Raw genomic sequence first — 12,932 nt, 5'->3', positions numbered from 1 at the left:
CCGCTTTGTCAACCGAGCTCTCAAAAAAGGAAAAGATAAACATTTGATCGAACAATAGGCCAAAAAGTGATTATACAGGTTTAATTTATAATTGTTAATTAAACACGTAGCTCCTCTGCCTCTTATTACATTATTCCGGAAATGGCAATAAGCAAAAAATGCTGTTGTTTTTTTGCAGTTATGGAATATATATTACATTGGTCAACAATACTTAAAACGCAGGTTGTTGTGTATGTTGAAGAAAAAACGCTTTACAAAAAAATTATAATTACGTTTCTAAAATAAAATAATAAACGCATGAAGGGTAAAAGGTTTACAATCTTCCTGATTTTATTTTGAATTCTTACGTACATATTTTGTCTGTGCGTCGTGCGTCATATCCGGTGCAAAATCAAAGCCACATTTTCTAGCTCGTGTGCGGCCTCTCTTCCTCTACCGCCATCATGGGTCGCATGCACGCTCCCGGGTAAACGTCGAATTTTGCTTTAAAAGTTATATTTTCGTGTTTGTAACTTGCTTCTAACTATACCAGACTAAACACAGGCTGATACCGACCAAGAGTGGACTAATTTTAGGGCTTAAAAACAACATTAAAAGCTTAAAATCAAGATGGACGAAGTCGGCCTTCTGTTTAGCTTCATGCTAGCTATGCTTAGCTTCATGCTAAATGTGTCTCGCCGATGCTTACTTACACCATAAACGTTCAATTTGACATATTGTAAATCGTCTTAAACACAGTTAAATGAGTGGTTACGAATACGAATCACGGCAAATATTAACATTGCCAGTCTTGCCACTTTGCTCCTTGGATTGCCACAGCGGTAGAAATTAACCACAGTTAGTCCAGCTAAATGGTCTTACAGTATTTCTTTGACATTAAATTTTCCTTTCCTCTCCAACAGAAAGGGCTTGTCCCAGTCAGCTTTGCCATACAGGCGCAGTGTCCCAACTGTGAGTATTAATCGTCTAATGGAATGGTACGAACATGTCATGTTGTAACTACTGATTAGTTTCCAATTCTCTTACTAATTAATATTACATGCATTTTGCTACTGGGTCACATTTATTTGTATAGCTCCTAGTAATAGAATAGAATATACCTTTATTGTCATTGTTACAAAATGGGTTAACATATTGTGACAGCGAAATTGGGCGAGTAAAAGTACTGTGAATAGGGGGTGAAGGACAAACAGAAATGGTGGCTCCAACTGGATGTTTGATCTTACAGTACACAGTCCAGTGTTTTTTCCTGAATTGCTCAGTCCACGTATTGAATGGATTTGGGAAGTACAGTCCATAAACATGCCCGATTAAAGTCGCCGGCGACGATAAAAGCTCCATTGGGGTGTGCAAGCTGCTGTTTATTGATAGCAGCGGGCAGGAGATTTAGCGCTATGCTAACGTTAGCATAAACAGCAAGCACAATGACCACAGCCAGCTCTCCCGGTAGATAGAAGTGTCCGCACGATACTGCTAGAAACTCCATATCGAGTGAGCAGTGTGTGTCAATGATTCGGCTGTTATTGTAGCGCGTAGCCTCCAACCCCTGTTTTTACCGGAGTCTCCGGCTCATTCGTGTCAGTGAAGCGTGCGTCCTGCTAGTTGTAATGCGGCGTCGGGAAAGCCAAGACTCCGTGATGACAAAAATACTCCAATTCCGGACGTTGTTGGTGGCAATCCGCAGCTCAAATTCACTCATTTTGGACGATGGATCTGCGTTGGTTAGGAGCATGCTTGGGAGCGCTGGTCTGTGTGGTCGCCTTCTTAGCCCAGACCCGACTGGCAGCCTTTTTCTTTTGCTCTGTCGTTGTCGGCAGGCAGATCACCCAGGGAGTTACGGTGGTCTCTGTATGTCCCTCGGGATGTTGTGGATGTTTTTGTATATGCGAAGGGCGTCAAAGGGAAAATATGAGGGATAAGGGGCACCGTGGTACCGTTAATGATACCGTTATTATCATTGCTGCACAATGAGTTGAAAATATTGTGACAACGAAATTGGACGTGGCACTCCAGTTACACATTTAAACTGTATAAGGTTAAAAAAGATAAAAAGGATTTGCATTTATATATATTAACAAATGATTTACATAAAGTGTGGGCACATAAAAGCAGAAGATATTTACATTGGGTGTTTACTTCCAGGGGATCGTCGTAGCTAGCTAAATAAAAAAAAAAATACGAGCACATTTTGTTGATAAAATTAGTCTGCAGACTTATCTTCTTGTCATTGTGATTATGATGTCTAGTTTTAACCTATAAACTTAATTATCATAACGTCAGCAAAGGCGAAATAATTTGTATCAATTACATGACTGTGTATTCAAGTAACTAACATATATATCGCATAAAAGTGAACCCCCTACAACGTGGTTTACATTTCATGGTCTCAAGACTTAACTGATTTGCATTGTGTGTTGTGTTCTACATGTTGATTTCCTGAACAGTATTAATTTATTTACTTTCGCTACACATTGATGATTGAAATTACATTTTCAGAGTATTCACTAAAAACCTTTTAGGTACCTTTAATCAAATGCTGAAGCCTGTATATAGTATGTTATTTTGTTTCATTGTATATTAAAATATTCAAGTGGATAATAATTGTTGAAAAGGGGGGGTTCCCACTTGATTGATCTCACCTATCTTGTGCCCTTTTTTGAGAAAAAAAAAACAAATCATGATTCAATCCCACTTATTGCGTTGACATTAATGATTTGTAATGGTTTCCTTTTCCGCAGTGGCTGAAGCTGACATCTGATGACGTCAAAGAGCAGATCTTCAAGCTGGCAAAAAAGGGCTTGACTCCTTCTCAGATTGGTGAGACAAACTGTTTAAATTAAGTTTTACTGTCATTGATGACGTAGTGAACATTGTTTCCAAGTAGATCGGTTAGATGTGGCACTCTTAAGATAAACGTTCACTAAAAGACGTTGCAGAAACAGATTTATTTTCAAATTAAAATAGGTAAGCAATGCTTACAAGGTAGGGCTTGTAGACTTGCCCAAGTTGTAAGTGCATCAGAAGAAAATGCAATGAAAGTAGTGACATTAGTAGCAACGTTTGAAAAGTAGAAAAGGAAAGAATGTATCAAATTTCATTACTCGAAATTTTTTAAGATATCCTTATTGCAGTCTTGTGTGCTTGTTCAAAGTGGTAATGGGCCTGGGGGAAAATCTGTCTCTGAGCCTTTTAGTACTTTCAAGGAGTTTGTAGTGCCGATCAGAAGGCTGTATGTCAGAGGTGGTGCCTGGGTTGATGGTAGTTTTTAATAATGTTAGCTCTGTTGTGGTATCGGAAGCTCACATTATCCTCAAGACTGGGCAGAGCGCCACTGTTAATTTAAATGGCTGGGTTGATGACTTATCATAGAGCTTGAGTAAAGTAATAATAAGCATGAACATTTTTTAATGCAATCAACAGAGCATGAAATTTTCTTTTTGATGTAACAAAAAACCCTTACTTTAATAATCTGAATATTTTGACAAGACTTGGGGGTGGTGGGGACAGTTCTGTATAACTTTGATGTTACTCGTTCATGTGGTGTTATTCTCGAAAGGGAATAATAAAGTGTACATAAGCTCCAAAGAAATATAATTTAGCTTCGCTAACGGGCACATTTTATAATGCTGTTTATTAGTCGTTTTCTTTTTTCAACACATGTTTGCGGTTGCTAATTCCAATGTTTTTTTTTGTTTTTTTAAGGTGTGATTCTGAGGGATTCCCATGGTGTTGCTCAGGTCCGTTTTGTTACCGGTAACAAGATCCTGCGGATCCTGAAGTCCAAGGGTCTGGCCCCCGACCTCCCTGAGGACCTTTATCACCTCATCAAAAAGGCTGTGGCCATCAGGAAACATCTTGAAAGAAACAGAAAGGTGCCAAATGTGAAAACTTTGGCAATAAATATAATTCCCGAACGCACCCTGACGTGTTGAATCATATGCAGGATAAGGACGCCAAATTTCGCCTGATTCTCATCGAGAGCAGAATCCACAGGCTGGCCCGCTACTACAAGACCAAGAGAGTTCTGGCCCCCAACTGGAAGTAGTACGTATTCAACGTTGTGTATTTTATGTCATTTAATGAACTTGGGGTTTGTAGCACAACTTCATTGTCCTGCTCTCCTTTGCTTGGGAGTTGTGATATTTCTCTTGTGCGAGAACAAAACCTGGAGGTTAATTAGCAGGGCAGCATTAACTCTGTTGCTTCTGCCAGTCACCTTTGCACAAAATTAACGTTTAAAACAATGCATCAATGTCTTCCTCATTATCCTCTAACAAACTATTTTGTTTTTTATTCACAGCGAATCTTCTACAGCTTCTGCTCTGGTGGCATAAACCTTTTTTCAAATAAATGAACATTCACATCTGAAGTGATACGTGTTTTTTATGTAAAATTGAAAATATTTTGCTCATCAAATTGCTTTTGGGTTTATAATAGCAAATACAGGCGTCCTGTTTGAGCAGTGATTACTAAACCGACTTGAGGGGGGTGCCTTCTATTTACCTAAATCTCCCCAAAAAAATGCAACATAAATTGATTTTACTGTTGAATCTTTAAATCAATTTTTTAGTAAACACCACTCGTTCCATGAAGCTTTTGTAAATGTACTTGTCTGAAGGGTTCTGAATGGTAAGTGAACTCTTTCTTCTCTGTGTATTCTATATACCAAGACATTGTGGTGAAATAACCAAGAAAAATTGTTTCCATTTAACAAAATATACTTTTTGTTGCAGTTGCTCAGACTTCAGGTATTGACCAATCACACTTCACCCGTGTTCTGACATTAACAGACAGGGCTGCAATTGATTGTGATCCCTTTAACCACATGTGTCAAACTCGTGGTCTGTAGGAGAGAAAACTGCCACAATTACCTGCAGTTTCAAAAATGTCTGCCGGAAAATGTCAAGCTCACACTTTTGCTGTATTTCGAGTCGTCCCATTTATAGCCTTTAATCACTAAAGGACTGTTCAGGTTACAACTACACCACCCCTTTGCTATAAGAAAAACATGGAAAAATGTCTAGGAAGTCCATGACAGCAACGACATTGCTTCCCATCTTTGCCGGCTGGCTGAAGCAGAAGTTGACACGCTTCAGGTCTGGGCACTGGTCTGCAGACTCCTCGATTGGTCCTCCCTCGTATCACCACCAGACAGGCAGCCGGAAACAAAAAGTATGAGGTGGGAATCAATCAAAAGCTATTTAATAGAAATTTTTGTTAAGTCTATATTTATAAGCTTCCATTGAGGTCGCAGATCTTATCTCCAGAGGCAGAGCATTCCTCATATTTGCTGACTACCATTAATCAACCAGACAACATTCAGAAAACCCTGATTTATTTTACATAAAATCAAACTCGCACACGCACTGTTTAATGCAATACAAAGTTTAATAAAACTGCACCTGGATGCCCTTGCAGAGGTTTAACAAAGCTTTGGGTCATAATGGAGATGAAACCTTGTGCCCTAAGCCCACCCCGCACTCTCAGATGGGTCTAAACAAATCTCAATGTTCCATTATAATGCTCATAATAAATGGGTTCAGGCTGGCCAGGCTTGTATCTTATTGAGTTCTGTTGTTTTTTTGGGGGGTGTTTATCCACCTGTCATTCTTTGTTTCTTTTTTTTTTTCCTCTTAAGGATCCACGCAGTAAAGCTGGAAAATAATCCTCCCCCAAAAATAAACCAAGATCAATGACAGGACTAATAAAAAAAAGTCCAGAAGCCCCCCTCCACACAAAAAAGACCTTACAAATACAATTGAAACTTTAGGTTTGCTTTGGGCTCAGTCTCTTAAATCAAGTTAATTTGTTAGACTTGGGCTGGTTCGGACTATAATACCCACAGGTTAGGTCGGGCCGGATTATTATACCCCGAAATTGCCTCCAATTGCGAGTACACCTTTGATATTCGGGAATTTACGTGAACTCTCGGTACGTCATCGTGACGTCAAAAGAGGGCGTTTTCAAATGACTGACGTGTCTTGTCCAATCAAAAAGCAGAGTTACGGAACGGAACAGCGACAAAATGAGGAATAGGCGGGGCAAACAAAAAAAAGGACAGCCACCCTAGCCAATCATAGCATCGCGTGACGTCATCAGCGTATTAAAGAGGTGCGAGTTGAACAAGAAGACTAGTATCTACTAGAACAAGCAAGACAAAAAACCAACAAAATGGAGACGCTACTACCTGGCAAAGCCTGACTAGGATAACCCTCGGAAAACATGGCACTCGTTCGACTGAAGATGAAGAATAGTCCGTGTAGCGACATTCATCTATCTTTTACGCGGAGCCCGTTGGTCTTCGACGAAGAATACCAGAATACGTGAAAAGAACGGACTTCTTGTTTTTCCCGAATCGTCAAAAAAAATGTCAACGGAGATGATTCGGGAACCGACAACAAAAACGGCCGCCGCGGCAATGGAAATGTTCGGCAACCGGGGAATGGCGCTTTTGCCGTGGACCAAGCAGATGTTGACGGTGTTGTGGGAGCACCTTTGGGTCGTGGTTCGGGTTATCTACTGTACTTTCTTGTCTGGTAAGAATGAAACTTCGAAAAGTTTCGACTTTTGAACCCATAGAGGGTCATATCGCTAACGTCCACAGTGTGTTAAAGGACACTCGAAAAAATGAGCTTCACTCCAGTTGTCGCTATTTTTAAGCAATCTATTTTTAAACTCAGCACTTCTAAAGTCACTTTTATATATTTATACTTTTAATATACTCGGAAAACAATTCTTTTTTTCCTGAGAGTTAACTACATGTTGAAAGGTGAACCGTGCGTTTTAGGTTGTTCTGGACTTCAAGCGTTTATTTGTCTTCTATTCCACAATATTCTCGTAGTTAATTTTTAACTCGAGCGTTAACTCATATTTAATCTGTTTTTATTCCACGCGGAGTTGTGTTACATCACCGTGGAATGTGATGCGCTTTCATTTTCTTTTTTTTAAGCATGATGCAATACCTAACGTCTGGGGTTACAGTTAAAAGACATCAGTTTTTTTTTTTTTTTTTTTACTTTTCCTATAAAAAAATTAAGAATTTCACGATTTTAGGGCATGTTGTAAGACTTGCCTAATCTAAATGACATCCAAGAGCCCACCAACCTCTTTGAAGTTGAAAGTTTATGATTAGCACGAAGGCCTACCAGTTTGATGTGCATTTCTAAATTAATGAATGTTATTAGTATATTATTCCTTTAGAAGAAGCATGCAACACAATCACTTCTCAAATAGTAAGGATTTTTCATCTTTTATGTGTTTTTAAAAGATGTTTAAACTAGAAGGTTTGCAGGGTTTTAACTTTCACTTTTTTTTCAAAATGCGTTATTACATCATCCGTTTTGCTAAAACACATTAAAATCACAATTGATTAAAGTCAGCATTCACAAAAGTATAAATCAGTAACAAGGCACCGTCAATACAGAGAGCAACTAAATGATCAGCATGAAGGGTTATCATTTAATGTGTATTTCTAAAATGACTCCTGTTATCACTTTATCATTGTTATGTTATCAACAGGTTGTCGTTATTAGTTTTAGGGTTCCGCCTACCGAATTAGATTACTGCCTCATATGATGGCATTGAGTATTTACATACATCCACTAAAGGCTAACTTTTAAAATCATTTTTGAAGAACTCTTCAATTATTTAAGGACACTGATTTATTTGGCCAAAGAGAAATCAAAATTCCTGGAAAATTGACCGGTCACTGGTGAGCCATTTTCAGAACTTGTCCACGCGCTACACCATGTTGGTGACCTTTGTTCTCGTCTACATTGGTAAAATTCTAGTAATTAAAGATAACTTTGAAGTAAAATTGTAGTTGACTTCTATATTTTTTGTCACTATTTGACTTCAGCTCTTCATTTTTCTTATTTCAGTCTTCCAAATGTTCCGCTTCGAAGTGCACGTTCGGATCACAGACGATATGGGCCAGCACGACCCAGCTGAGTCCTTCCTTTTCTCCTCGCTTTTTGACGGCGACAATGGGATGATGGTGGGCCGACCCAACGGCCTATCGGATATGTGCGGCGAGGACGACAGCGGCGGCATAGCCACGGCCGAAGCGCTGCTGTCTGGTCTGAACCCCGACAACGGCGTTTATATGGGCTTCCACGGCGACTGGAGCATCTTCCCGGCTTTCTCCGACGAGGCGCTCTTCAAGGAGAATGTCGAGAGGGACGCCAACAAGGAAAGCGAGGAACTGTGGGAGCCCATCTCTATGTGCAACGATACCTATGACCGCTTTGTGAAAAAGCCCAAATCTGAAATGAAGGGAGTCAATGTCAGTGATGATATGTCGGGCCTGAAGATGTGGGTCCACCGCTCCGACAGTGATTCCAGCTGGTCCAGTTCTGATGTCTCCGTCGCTGACTTGGAGGAGAACGAACGCCTGCTTGAGTTCTTCTCCAGCCCCGACGATCCCTACAACCCAATGTGCTTCACTGCCTGCACCACGAGCAAACCTCCAAAGCCCGCCTTGGCGAGTACCAGGCGTGAGGAGGGTAACCTCACCTCTTCCTCGGAAGATGAAGACGAGCTGTGGAAGAGCCTGAATCGTAAAAACGACTTTTACCATCCGCTCAATTTCCAGGCCCGTCTAAGCAACCAGCAACCTCAACATATCCCAGAGCCTCTCAAAACCACTCCCACTAAACGCACCCCATCCAAAAATGTCCATAGCCATACCCGATGTATCAAGCGTCGCTCTGAAGATGTTATACGGGTGCCATGGAAACGACCCACCAAGAAATCTCCATCGGAGACACACAGACCCAAGACTCCCAAAAAGGTATGAAATCACTAACACTGCCACACTCATTGCTATTAAAATCGATAATTACACATTATTTTAACCAATGTTTTTGACAATATTTCTTTTTAAAGTATTAGTTTTAGGGGTACATTATAGTTTTGGTGTTTTTATTTAAATTTATGTGCAAATATATTTCTATCTATATCTACCTTGGTCATATCCCTCAAGAGGGGTGACCGACAGCAAGACAAACACATACAATAACAAAGAAAATAAAAGGGAAATAAATAGCAAAAAAAAAACCACACAAAAATTTTTGGACCATGGCCAACCCAAAACACCCAAACAAGTTAGGCTCCTCGGCACCCAAGTTGGTCATGCTTACGTTCCTCCAGATGAAATGGATATACATATTTTATTTTGTCTACCTCTGAATGAATTTAATTTTATTACTTCCTCATATTCTATACTGTATATTTACAGTATTGTATTCAATTTTTTGCTGCTATTGTCTGCTAGAGACACTATTGACATTAACCCATTTAAATTTATAGTTAAGTAGACACTCAAAATAAGGAGAGAAGACCTCAATGGATTTAGAACTTGCAAGGAGAGGGGGAGAGCCCAAACCTCAGATAATTCCATCCGGTTTTAAAAGCCGAGCAACCCTAAAGAGTGTGAAAAACCAAAGAACCACAACATGATTGGCTGATGGTAACGATAATGTAAACGGTGCATAATTCAGTGGTATCAGTACTCACAAATTTATTTTTTTCTGGGAGTAGCTTCAAAACCTGAGAACTTTAAGTCGAAACGCATTTCGAATGTAAATGTGCTAATAAGTTCCAAGCCCAGCAAAAGTATATATTATTATAGAATCATAAAAGAGCATCAGAACTAAATCAAATACATGTTAACCTTAGATTACCACACAACCAACCAAAACTGAGAGGCACATAATGTAAAAATCAAAGACTAAAGGAAATATTTACCTTTTTGCCTTGCGTTTCTTGAAAAACTGATCCAATGACGTCTGCTTCTGCCAGCTTTTTACAATACCTCGTAAATTTGAGACTAAAAGGAAATTTGCTAAGTTGTCTTTAATTCGGGCTGATTGAAAGATTGCTGCCTCCTCCTGGTCGTCCCTGAACTTTGAAGGGAGCATGCCTGCACACTTGGTTGTCAGGCAGATTGCTAGTTAGTTTACGTTTGGGGAAACTCGGGGTGCGGCTAATAGCAGCGCATCCTATACTGTAATTTTGACTTTAATATTCTGAGACTCGTTTGGTAACTAGAGGCAATATTTTGCCCTTTTGGTACTTTGTAACCTGAAACTTTCGTGTGTAAAGAAATTCGTAAGTAGAGGGACCACTGTAGTTATTAAATAAGAGGGAGATATTATAGTCAGAATAACAAACTGGCATCCTATGTGATCTCCAATATTAAAAAAAAACCTGAAATAAAACTTCATTGCCATTTATGTCTATAGTTGTCAATGGATGTGAATGAGTTAATAACTGTCACTGCTGATTAATGCAAGCATTATCCAAATATAATTATTTTATTTACAAACAGCTGATTTTTTTTTAAGCCCCCGACTTTGCTCACTTTTCAACTAATTGAAAGATGTTTCTACTGGTTTTAGGACTGGAAACAAGTCCCCTCGTCCCTTTCATTCCCAATCTAAAATCAGCTCGATATTATATTAACCTGACACTCATTGGCGTGTTTTTTTCTCGTCTGGGTGTCATTTTCCTATTGGACGGCTTAAATGGGGTGCGGTGTTTGTTTTGAGTTTGTTGTTGTCATGCTGACCGTGCACGTGACGAGAGCGAGTCAGCCGAGACTCCTTGCCAGCTCCCGGCACCAGTTGCATCACTCTAACCAAATAGTCATAACACACCGGCTACGCTTTTGGTTTATTCGTTTGATTGACGTCCTAGAAACATATTCTACCACAAAGTGTTGCTGTCAAAGTTAAAGCTTTAACGTTGGTTAGAACACAAAGCCACTAAAAAGCTTTCATTTGGTTCATTCAAGGACAGTTACAAGCTTCAACTTGTGTTAACTCAGACACTTTAGAGCCCTCCATTGAGTTAACTTGAGGTGACTTTCAAACTTGAGTGAACTCAAAGCCACTGTTAAGCTATGACTTGAGTTAATTTCAATCCGCTGCCAGGCTTTAATTTACCAATGGCAAGGGATTGACAAAAGTCAGATTGAAAATGTTTAAACTCAAGTTTATTTGAGTTAAAGCTTTAAGATGGTTTCACCCAAAGCCACTTTAAGCTTTAACTTGCCGATGTCTGGTCAATGACTAAAAGCATGTTGAAGCTGTTATAAAGTTTTGCCTTGAGTTCAATTAAACTCGCATAAAAGCTTTAGTTTGGGTAGCCTAACATGGCTGATGCTGTGTCTGTGATGTGCGAATGGGTAGGTGTGAAGCACATTGTAAAGCGCTTTGGGAGGTCTTCAATGTCTTGGAAAGCGCTATATGAATGAAGACCATTTAACTGAAAGCCACTCTAAAGCTTTAAATTGAGTTTACTTGAGTTTACTCAAGTTAATTTCAACACACTTCAGATTGCCAATGGCAAGGCATTGACTCATGTCAAGTTGAAGCTGTTTTTACTGGAGTTAATTGATGTTAAAGCCTTAACTAGGATTAACTCAAAACCACTTTAAAGCTAAAACTTGGGTTAACTCAAAGCCAGGTTCAAGCTTTACCTCACCTATGATAAGTCGATGACTGAAGTCATATACAAGCTGTTGAAAAAATAACTCGAGTTAAAGCTTTAACTTCGACAGCCTTCTTTCAGATTACGATTACTATGGAAGTCACATTTGAATGAATTCTGCTTTTTGTTTTTGTGTGTTCCAGCGCGAGGTCCGCTTCTCTCCAGTGGTGGAGGTCCACGAGATGCGGACGTGGCCCTACGCTACGGCTGCTTCCCGCAAAGGACCCTGGGAGGAGATGGCCCGGGACCGCGAGCGCTTCCGACGCCGCGTATTCGAGACAGAGCGGGACATCGGTTACTGTTTGAATCCCGAGCACCGGGCCAAAATCCGCGCATACGTGGACGCCCACACGAACACTGGATGATTCTTCTTATTTATTTCTTCCTCAGACCTCACCTGCTGCAGTGATTTGTGTTTTTTTTGTTAAGTATTGCAGTTTTCATTTCTCAATTTTGTACCTCCAAACATTTCTTTTTATTCTTGCACTGACTGTCACTTTGTGACCGGAACTTCAAATTATTTTTTCTTATTGTTGCACTGACTGACACTTTTAGAGAACCTGAGCATTTTTTTGTTTGTTGCCTTGCCTTCGGACCTAGTTGCAAAACGACAAGCTAGCTTGTTTTTTTTTCCCTTCAGCTGAATGTAGAGAAGCTCGCGTCAACACCGGGAACCCCCATCCTCACCCAAATTGAAGGGCTTGTTTGAGTTTGAAATCTATTTATTGTGTAATGTTTGTCTTGATTGCTGATGTAACTCCAGAGGTGATTTTTATGGCGTTTTTATATTTTCTTATTATATGATAGAAGTGTTTTGGCACATGATGTGAAATTTGGATGTCTGTGATTTCATAAGATTGTTTTGACTGAAAAAAAGAACATCAATAAACAAAGTAGTCTGAACGCTTGGAAACTTTCATTGGAGTGGAACGTTTTGGGAATACATGGTAAAATGGGAAATGATCCGCATTAAAAATCCCTTTTTTAGTCACATGGTACTTTACGATGTGCTTCACATTTACCCTATCAGATACACACTGATGGCGGTGACAGACATGCTAGGCACCTTCGTGCTAATGGGGAGTTTAGGGGTTCAAACTAGCCATTTCCCTTTAAAAAGTGCCGTCCATTTCGAAATCATGGTGGCGTTTATTAGCGTTGCGTCACATAGAAGACAATTATTACACTTTAATATTGACAATACTTAATTACAAAAGCTCATGACTCATTTCTAGTCAAATTTGAGAATGGGTGTGAACTTCATGTTTCATTCATTTTAATTTACATCTTCTAGTTAACAAATTGTTGCAATACCATAGCATTATTGAACACTGACGTAATTGATTGCTTCATTATTTCTAATAGGTTTAAAGTATATACAAAGTAGCGATAACTTTTGACTTTTTGCTGCAAAGTTTTATTTTGAATAAACACGGAAA

The 12,932-nt window shown here is 39.5% G+C and overlaps 2 protein-coding genes and 1 non-coding gene across 3 annotated transcripts; all 3 read left to right on the top strand.

The window, feature by feature from the left end:
• Positions 1 to 354: 354 nt before the first annotated feature.
• On the top strand, positions 355 to 4,369 carry rps13 (ribosomal protein S13). Its single transcript, XM_088339355.1, has 6 exons — positions 355 to 466; positions 903 to 951; positions 2,739 to 2,817; positions 3,703 to 3,872; positions 3,944 to 4,044; positions 4,301 to 4,369. Exons 1-6 carry the CDS (start codon positions 444 to 446, stop codon positions 4,332 to 4,334), a joined length of 456 nt encoding a protein of 151 aa, XP_088195481.1. The 5' UTR covers positions 355 to 443; the 3' UTR covers positions 4,335 to 4,369.
• On the top strand, positions 4,096 to 4,228 carry LOC148362922 (small nucleolar RNA SNORA19). The gene has a single exon (XR_015851046.1). It is a non-coding gene; the product is annotated as a small nucleolar RNA SNORA19 (small nucleolar RNA).
• Positions 4,370 to 6,115: 1,746 nt separating the features above from the next.
• Positions 6,116 to 11,911, top strand: LOC148362920 (uncharacterized). The gene is made up of 3 exons (XM_088340520.1): positions 6,116 to 6,536; positions 7,881 to 8,791; positions 11,637 to 11,911. The coding sequence occupies exons 1-3, from the start codon at positions 6,368 to 6,370 to the stop codon at positions 11,856 to 11,858; spliced, it is 1,302 nt and encodes a 433-aa protein (XP_088196646.1). The 5' UTR covers positions 6,116 to 6,367; the 3' UTR covers positions 11,859 to 11,911.
• The last annotated feature ends 1,021 nt before the right edge of the window (positions 11,912 to 12,932 follow it).

Source organism: Urocampus carinirostris, chromosome 7 (assembly GCF_059441175.1).
Source record: "Urocampus carinirostris isolate Australia breed hairy pipefish chromosome 7, RoL_Ucar_1.0, whole genome shotgun sequence".
Classification (NCBI taxonomy): domain Eukaryota; kingdom Metazoa; phylum Chordata; class Actinopteri; order Syngnathiformes; family Syngnathidae; genus Urocampus; species Urocampus carinirostris.
This window is presented reverse-complemented; position numbering and strand designations above follow the sequence as displayed.

Coding starts and splice junctions, on each gene's coding strand:
- rps13 (XM_088339355.1), top strand. CDS start 444: ATGGGTCGCATGCACGCTCCCGG. Junction 952..2,738: donor ACAGGCGCAGTGTCCCAACT/GTGAGTATTAAT, acceptor CCTTTTCCGCAG/TGGCTGAAGCTGACATCTGA. Junction 3,873..3,943: donor ATCTTGAAAGAAACAGAAAG/GTGCCAAATGTG, acceptor AATCATATGCAG/GATAAGGACGCCAAATTTCG.
- LOC148362920 (XM_088340520.1), top strand. CDS start 6,368: ATGTCAACGGAGATGATTCGGGAACCGACAACAAAAACGGCCGCCGCG. Junction 6,537..7,880: donor CTACTGTACTTTCTTGTCTG/GTAAGAATGAAA, acceptor TTCTTATTTCAG/TCTTCCAAATGTTCCGCTTC. Junction 8,792..11,636: donor GACCCAAGACTCCCAAAAAG/GTATGAAATCAC, acceptor TGTGTGTTCCAG/CGCGAGGTCCGCTTCTCTCC.